The sequence below is a fragment of the Saccoglossus kowalevskii genome, chromosome 13, assembly GCF_978046115.1.
Source record: "Saccoglossus kowalevskii chromosome 13, keSacKowa6.1, whole genome shotgun sequence".
In the NCBI taxonomy this organism is placed as follows: Eukaryota; Metazoa; Hemichordata; class Enteropneusta; family Harrimaniidae; genus Saccoglossus; species Saccoglossus kowalevskii.
Genome location: NC_140653.1, coordinates 21,375,035 through 21,384,145, shown reverse-complemented (window position 1 = coordinate 21,384,145; position 9,111 = coordinate 21,375,035). Strand labels below are relative to the sequence as shown.

Below are 9,111 nucleotides of genomic sequence, written 5' to 3'. Positions count from 1 at the left end.
ACAACAGAATTAGTTGCTCTACAATGGAGTCTGCGGCTTGACAAACCCGATGAAAATTTCTTGAAAAATAAATAAAAATTGCCTTAACGAGGGGATGAACGCGAAAGTCATGTGACCGCGAAATCCCAATTGAATATTTAAAAACTATATTTAATATAAACAAATCTCGATCAGTAATACACCGTCAATGTAATATAAAGAATAACTCACTATTATCTATAGATAAACGTTCGCAACTAGTTTAAACGAAGTTTAGACTTTAGTTTACTATTGTTCAGTGGATGGCACTGGTGGCAACTGGGGTGCAACACTCGGGGCAATTGGTTTGGTCACCGGCTGGATTTCAGTTGCAAGTTATGGTGATGGAGATGTGTGGGCAACATTGGGCATTGGTGAACCCATCGGGTATGATGTGCCAGGCAACAATGGAAACGGCACTTGTGGATAAGTGAATTGTGATGCGTCAAAAATATTTCCGTATCCTGGTGAATATTGAAACTAGTCAGTGCCAGGTTGATAATAAGGAGCAGTGAGATAGCTGTATGGAGTGTTTATATGTGAAGGCGTAATGTCAGTCGTACATGTGTTTGGGGAGTTACGGCTCCAAGATACCACAGGTATTGGTAATGTACTGCATTCACCGGTGGTCACTGTGGCGGTTGGATGTCGAGTAGCTTTTATCGCTGGCGTCACATTGACATGTTCGAGTGGACGAGCGTCTCGGTGTGCGGTTTCAGGAAATACCACATTACGTTGTTTTACCGTCTCTCCGACTGGGTTGGAAACTTTTGCACCAGAACGGTATTTGTCAGCTCTGTTTTGTTTACGATTGAAATTGTCTATAATATTCACAAATGCCTTGCTCATGACATGACACTCTATTATTTTATCGCTCGTATTAAGTATTTACTCCGGTTTGCATTCACCAGCAAAGCGCAGCGTTTCTGTGTATCTTTCGCCATGATCGCAAGCTGATTGTTGAGAACGGAAAAGTCTTTTCGCGATGCTATCATTTCGTTGTTTGATGGCACTATGATCATCACTAGCGGATGGACGACTTGGCGACTGCGTTGATAACCATTCGTCTGTGCACTGAGCTTGTTCTGGTTTCAAATTTGTCGAAATCGCGTAGTTTGAAGAATTTGAGTGATGTCTCTCATGTAAAATCAAGCCTTTTAAATTCCGCATAATATTTCATGAGAGATGCATCTATAGATCTCAAAAAACATTCCAATGACTTTCATTGAGGTGTCCCAATAACGTCGATTTTGATTGAACTGGGGAAACACGCGGGGAAACGCCGAGGGGTCACCAAACGTGTGCGTCACGTCACGCATTGGCGGACGTTCACATAATTTACAACGCACCTTGGAGACCGACCTCATATGGGTACATGTAGGTTTGAGCAGTCTCGAATAAAAACAATGGTTATATTCTGCTGCAATGCATTATAATCGTTCTGAACAATGACATTTCTGGGAAAAGACAAAAACAAAAATGCACGAATGCGTTTCACATGATAGGATTCGTCGTTTTGAAATCAGTTGGACACGGAGCTAAATGTGTGAATGTGGGATAATATCGTGTGTTCTCTATACATTATTGTATCGACTTCGATGGCCACTAAGCTTTAATGTAACTAAATTAAGGTTGTTACAATTTAATAACGTAATGTCGCAGCTACTTGGGTGAGGCAGCTTGATCGAATTCTGTTGTATCATAGCGTTGTTGGTAATAGTTGAAAATGATACATCAACGTGAACCTGCTTATATGAGATCGAAGGAGTCTCTGTTTTCAACAGCCGTATACATCTAAAACTGCGTCATCGCTAAGTTTCCTTGGTGGACCACGAGATCTGTTCCTTGTTTGCACGTTATCATGTTCACACAATCGCAGACATTATTTGTAAGGGTGCCCTTTGAAATGGCACATTTTCTCGATGTTTTAGCGAGTACTCCGCGGGTATATGGCTTGTTCTCACATCAGCATAATTTTCCTCGAGTTCACTCATCGCTTTCCCACATGCACTTCTCGTTCTTTGCTGCTAACTTTTTTTGCACTCTAATATGTTGGTGTTTTTGTCTTTCTAAACATCGAGTTTATTTTTGACATTCAACGAGATCGCTTGAATTTTGAATTTGATGACGGTTCGAATTTATCCACTTTTACAGTGATCAACATTGCGTTCGAGTAGAGTTACTAGTAATTACAAGCCTGATTTACATTTATCTTGCGGTGTCGTCAATGTATTAAATATAAGTGCTTTGGGAAATAACATAATTATATTGCGCGAGTGAAAGAGTTTGGTGAGACTGTCACAACACGTTTTATTTATTTCCAACGCGCGTGGTCGGCGCCTCTGATTGCGTTTATTTTGTATTTTTTTGTTTTCAAAATGTATCACTGGCTGCGCTTGTTTTGTTTTCCTCAACAAATTAACTGTTCCGAGATCTTTTTCATTTTTCGTCCGGCTGCTGCCAATCCAATAATTCGTCGCCGCATGTACTCAGACAGGCGATTAATCGTCACAGTCATTATACTAGTAGTTTAAGTTCAATTGATTTGTAGAATTCAGCTATGCGATAATTATATGTGCAGTTTTGTTTTGCGCACCCAGACACGAACAAAAGTTAACCAATAGTTTTTCTGAACTACAGCATTCGTATTACTTATGCAAATTGAGTAAGCGTCATAGTGTGAGTTGCGTTCGCAAATAAAGTGTCAAATTATTTTGAGCGCCGCTCGGAATAAATTTAGTCATAATCACACACAGAAACATACACACAACACACAAATACTAGTACTCAATACATATCGCGATTGACCAGTTATATAGCTGCTTGAACTACACACACTAGGACGTAAATATGTAAATACAGGTCACAGTTCGACTTGCGTAGCAAACGTTACAATGTGTCAAGTGATTTGAAGGCGTCTTTGTTCCAAAACAGAGAAGCAATAGGCGTTGTGTTTTGAATCGTCATTAAAACCTAAATTTATTACGAATAAAAACTTAAGTTTATACATACAATGTACGATCATTGTTACTCCAGCGGTCGGTTGGCAAGCGGACGATGTTTCTGAAGCCAGCCATAGCAGGAGCGAGCGAGCGAGCGAACAAAAGCAAGCGAGCGAGCGAACAAAAGCGAACGCGAGCGAGCGGAAAAAAAGCGGTCGGTTACCGGTCGGAAAGCAGCGAGCGGTCGGAAATTAAGCGATAAGCGGTCGGAAAAAAAGCGATAAAAGCGGGAGGTTGGGCGGAATGAGTACTGTATACTTCAACTCAACATATTAGAATAAAAGATGGTCATGGGGACAATTGACTGATTTATGTTATCTTTTCTCTAATAGTCATCTCAATCCTAACTATGCTTGCTGTGTTCAACTGATTTAAAGCATGGTGGTCGTCGCGCAGCGCGTGTTCGAATTTCATGTAAATAAACAATGTATTTTACACGAGTTGTATACGTCGCTATGAGTCCATATCGAACAGGACGCGGCCGACGACTGTCGACCTTTAAACAGTAATACTGACATGAATTAGAATGTTAAAAACAAAACAAAAACAATTCTGATAGAAAAATATTCATCTGTTTTATATTGAATAAATGTGGTTACCATGGAAACATTCATTCAATGGTAAAAGTTAAAAAAGCCGACTAGAGACTACAAATTAGATTACTGTTATTTTGAGAAACAAGAGAAAACACATCTTAAGCTAATAATAAGACAAGGTGACATCTTCCTAGCAGCTGAGGTCTAACTGATTAGATTTATTTTCACTATTCCATTACTCCTAGTATCTTAAAATGTCAAAATTAATTTGACCTCAATGATCATAAGATGACATTTCAAAATGAATTTGATGCTAATTTCAATGTCAATCTTGGGCAAAACTGCTTTAGTATATTGGTGGCCATGGCAACACAGCAGCCCCCAAATCGCGTTCAAAATACAACAGAAATTCGTAGCCACGGCCAATGATTTGCTAACATCGTGCTAAAATTTGCGAGGAAAACCAGTATATATTAATTTTATTGTGAAATAGTGGCAAGAAAATGACAAAGGTGAAAAACACGTTGGAAAAGTGAATGCAAGGGTGCTATACACGTATACACACTGATGTGAGTTACTCGTAAAACATAGTGAAATATACTGTAGAATACTTTATTTTCGCTTGGAATTTATTTTCGCTATTTTCGCTGAAAGGATGATTCCGTGAAAATAAAATCCGGTGAATATACATTTTTTCCTATATTTTACATTAATCGCATCAAAAATCAGTGAAAATAAATTCCAGCAAAACGCCCAAAAAGCATTTTCAGCGAAAATAAATTCCAGCGAAAATAAAGTATTCCACAGTATGTAGCAAATTTAACTCAATGCAAGAATTGACCGAATCTTAATTTAGCTAAAGTGCCAACAATCACATTGTGTGAGTATACTTTAAATTAGTGACATCTTGTATTAGCGAAATTACAGATTAGCTAGATTTGCTAAAAAGACGTTTTACAGTATGTGCCTTACTTGTTTACACAGCTGCAATATTTGAAACTAATCGTGCGTACTGTCTTTTGAGTGTCCCTTCCCCTTATGTATTATACCGATGCAGAGTTCATTGTCATGACTATTCCAAATCATTTTTCTCTTTTTTTTCCATTTTTTTTATAACAAATGAAATGCAACACTCCCTTTTTTTCCACAGTCTACTCAAAAAAAATCTTTTTATACCATGTTCTGATCTAAAACACACTAATACAAAAAAGGATTTTATTGGATTTTGATTATTAGTACTGCGGCAGCCATCTTGGACTCAAAGGCAAGCTTTGAGTGATTTTTTTCATGATGTCGAGAATACTTTTCAAGCAAAAGTTCATTCCATCAACTACACATTTTTAACTGTAAATTTCATGAATATATCGTGACATAATTTTATCTTAAACTGTAACGGCACTGGAATTATCCAACATCCTTGATATCTCACTAAATGATGGCCTCTGCTTTGGATCTAAGTCCCAGCATTTCATCATGATTCTATAAATTTGGTCCGGACAGCCTTCCGGTGCCTCCATCCGGTAACCTCTTTCGACATGAGCCACTACATCCGTTAACGGCTGAAAGGAAGATGAAGTTTCTTAAAAAATTTATTATGCATGGCACAGTCCCAGTTAGTTATCAAATTTAAGATATATAGTTTTGTTTATAGTAATATAGATGGAATATAAACATGTCAGGAATATGATTATGATGATTGTTTAACATTTAAATGATTGTCATTTGTATCTGATCGTCAAACGAGTATTTAGAGATATTGCTCTGAAACAGCATTAATTATAAAAACAAAATCAGCCATTTTGAATACATGTATAATGAATATATAAAATTTGAACATAGTCAGTCAAAGCATGTCAGAAATATGGCTCTAGAAGCCCATTCTTAAAAACAAAATGGCCACTAGTCAGCCATTCTGAATCCGATCTGAAAAAAAATAATAATGTGCATCAGGAATCCGTAATGTCTAATGTATGTACCAAGTTTGAACAAGATCCATCCATAAATGCTTAATATTCGATGACTTTTTAGCACAAAAATGGCCACTATTCGGCCATTTTTAATAGGATCGTCAAACCAATATATCTGTATATCTATGACATGATGTATAATGAATATTTAAAATTTGAACATAATTAATCAAAGCAAGCCAGAGATATGGCACTTGGACCACATTCATTAAAACAAAATGGCCGCCAGTCAGCCATTTTGAATCTTATCTGAAAAACAAAATGATGTGCTTCAAGGTCCTACAATGTCCACATATATACCAAGTTTGAACAAAATCCATCTGTAAACAGCAGAGAAATGCTTGATTTTGATGATTTTTAGAACAAAAATGGCCGCAATTTGGCCATCTTGAATCAGATCGTGTAACAAATTAATGTGCATATGTATAATATCATGTATGATGTATGTGTGAAGTTTGATTGTGATTGGTCCAGGCATTTCTAAGATACAGGTCTGGACCCACGCACAGAAGCACAAACACGCAGGTCAAAACATAAGTCCCCGTTTTTGGACTGCGTCCGAACGAGGACTAAAAAAAACAAAACTAAAAATATGAGAGACATGATTATCCAAGTTGTGATGCAGGATTGAAACTTGTACTGCAAGAACACTTGGCATCCTGTGCATCCCCCAGACTAACTCGCAACCCATCAAAACATCAAAGTAAAAGCCTGCATCTATAATCTAGATAATTTACAACTTGTAATCCCCAGTGACTGGCAATATGAATTTGAATCAACAGGAAATAATGATGTCACATGACATGAAGTGACATCAGTGAGGGGAAAACTCACCACTCTGGGATATGGCACTCTTCCAAATGAATACAGCTCCCATAAAAGTATGCCATAACTCCAAACGTCAGATTTTGTTGAAAAATGCTAGAAATAACAAAGGAAGAAGAAAATAAAACAATTTGTAACAGAGATTAAATGTTAAAGGTCACTCTCAGAAGTGACTCCATGATTATCATCAGTCATACTAATTATACAGGAGCATGTCTGCATTCAACAGAATATCGCTAACATTAAAGAGCAATCGTCATACATTGAATATTTGCACATAAGTGGCTCAAATAATTTATAGGGTTCATAGTTTCAGCAATGAATGAATGGCTCAATAAAGTAATATTTCAATCAAGTAAAGATGCAATGAACAAATGAATCAATGAGTGACTTAATGAATGACAATGAATCACAAATTCGATGAATTACTCGGTGATGCGGTTGATTCAATGAATGGCGAAACAATGAAGATTCTTCAATTGAATCAATGAAGATTCTTCAATTGAATCAATGAAGATTCTTCAATTGAACCAATGAAGATTCTTCAATTGGATCAATGAAGATTCTTCAATTGGATCAATGAGTTAGCAGACCAGTGAGAGGGTGGATTAATGAAGGAACAATCAAATGAATGAATGATTCAATAGTAGAGCATCTCAATGAAGAAGGGTTTATGGAAGTTGTTACTGGTTGATAGCAAACACAAATGAATAATGTTAGGACATGACTTACTCCTTTTCTGAGTGCCTCAGGAGCAGTCCATTTGATTGGTACTTTGCCGCCATCCACAATATAAGACTCTTCATGGGCGAGGCCAAAATCAGAAACTTTAGCTAAACCAGCATCTGAGATTAGAACATTCCTTGCTGCCAAGTCACGATGGACCAATGACCTGCTTTCTAGAAATCCCATTCCATCACACACATTACTGAAATAGAAATACAATGAGTGACTATGAACTTCACACTAATAGCCTACTTAGGATGCACACATTGTTAATTACAATGAAATGAACCTAGAACAAGGTGGTCATTGCATCACAGCCAGCATCTTTGAACACAAAAACAGAAAACCTGCATAATTTACTTTTAGGATCTTAAAAACCCAGCCATTTTTTCTTGCAATTTACTATGAATATGAAACATCTCATCCAAAAATAGAAAAAAAAATACGTACCTGGAAAAGCGAAGTAATTCCTTAGTTTGTATAACAGCCCTACCTCTGGAACGTAAATAATCTACAAGACACCCCTGAATGAGAAAGACAAAATCCAAAGATTACTATCAACATGATGCATCGATTTATCGCAATGAAAATTCACAAATGACATCACCTTCACAACTAAAAGATGTGAAAACTCAACAGATGATGTCATTTATATAATGTACTTTGCCACGGTTCACGAGATAAGCATGATGACTCATACAACCTTTGAATGTTATTGAAAATACGCAGCACAACAAAATATTAGAATGCTGCTTGTATAGAAATATAGAAGTATCTCTAGTTTCTATTTTTTTCGGACATGATTACCTTTCCCATATATTCTAAGACAATATAAACTGGATCGCCTAGTGCTACTCCAAACAGCTGAACTAAGTGAGGATGTCTTAACGACCTACAAATTGAACAAATATAAGTATTATCAAGAGAGTCTGCAACAATTATACTATATTGGACAGATAAGCAACCTGTTGAGTGAGATATTCCCACTGTTGGCCATACAGGTATTGACAGCATGGCATAATTTAAATAATATTTGTTGTGTACCAGTCACCTGAACCCCCTAAGCCCAGGACTTTTCTGTACCCGTTATGTGATAAAGGCAATGTAAAAGTACATGGGACTGAAGATTACGATTAATCTACCAGGATAAGGATGCAATCAGAAATGTTTCTAGTACTGTCATAGATGGAACAATACAGTTTTCTACACTTCTGCAAAATGCAAAACAAATTAAGATCGAGTCTGTTCTTGGAAAAATTCCTAAAAACTTCAGGGCCAATGAAACATCTATGTAGTTGTTTTTTTCAGTCAGGGACAGGGAGCGGGGATTGTATGGGGAGCAGGGATTGTATGGGAAGCAGGGGCTGTATGGGGAACAGGGACTGTATGGGGAGTAGGGACTGTATGGGGAACAGGGACTGTATGGGAAGCAGGGACTGTACGGGGAGCAGGGACTGTACGGGGAGCAGGGACTGTACGGGGAGCAGGGACTGTACGGGGAGCAGGGACTGTACGGGGAGCAGGGACTGTACGGGGAGCAGGGACTGTACGGGGAGCAGGGGCTGTACGGGGAGCAGGGGCTGTATGGGGAGCAGGGGCTGTACCGGGAGCAGGGACTGTACGGGGAGCAGGGACTGTACGGGGAGCAGGGACTGTACGGGGAGCAGGGACTGTATGGGGAGCAGGGACTGTATGGGGAGCAGGGACTGTATGGGGAGCAGGGACTGTATGGGAAGCAGGGACTGTATGGGAAGCAGGGACTGTATGGGAAGCAGGGACTGTATGGGAAGCAGGGGCTGTATGGGGAGCAGGGGCTGTATGGGGAGCAGGGACTGTATGGGGAGCAGGGACTGTATGGGGAGCAGGGACTGCGTGGGGAGCAGGGACTGCGTGGGGAGCAGGGACTGCGTGGGGAGCAGGGACTGCATGGGGAGCAGGGACTGTATGGGGAGCAGGGGCTGTAATGGGAAGCAGGGACTGTATGGGAAGCAGGGACTGTATGGGGAGCAGGGACTGTATGGGGAGCAGGGGCTGTAT

At 39.0% G+C, this 9,111-nt stretch overlaps 1 protein-coding gene across 1 annotated transcript in view; it reads right to left on the bottom strand.

Annotated features, from left to right (window-relative positions):
* Nucleotides 1–4,006: 4,006 nt before the first annotated feature.
* Nucleotides 4,007–9,111, bottom strand: part of LOC102804153 (tyrosine-protein kinase CSK-like) — a 35,458-nt gene continuing 30,353 nt past the window's right edge. Inside the window, exons 9-13 of the mRNA XM_085507063.1 lie at nucleotides 7,882–7,966; nucleotides 7,525–7,598; nucleotides 7,081–7,276; nucleotides 6,358–6,444; nucleotides 4,007–5,115 (exon numbers count right to left, since the gene is read on the bottom strand). Coding sequence (XP_085363189.1) covers nucleotides 4,939–5,115; nucleotides 6,358–6,444; nucleotides 7,081–7,276; nucleotides 7,525–7,598; nucleotides 7,882–7,966 — 619 coding nt within the window. The 3' untranslated portion in view covers nucleotides 4,007–4,938. The remainder of the gene's footprint in view (nucleotides 5,116–6,357; nucleotides 6,445–7,080; nucleotides 7,277–7,524; nucleotides 7,599–7,881; nucleotides 7,967–9,111) is intronic.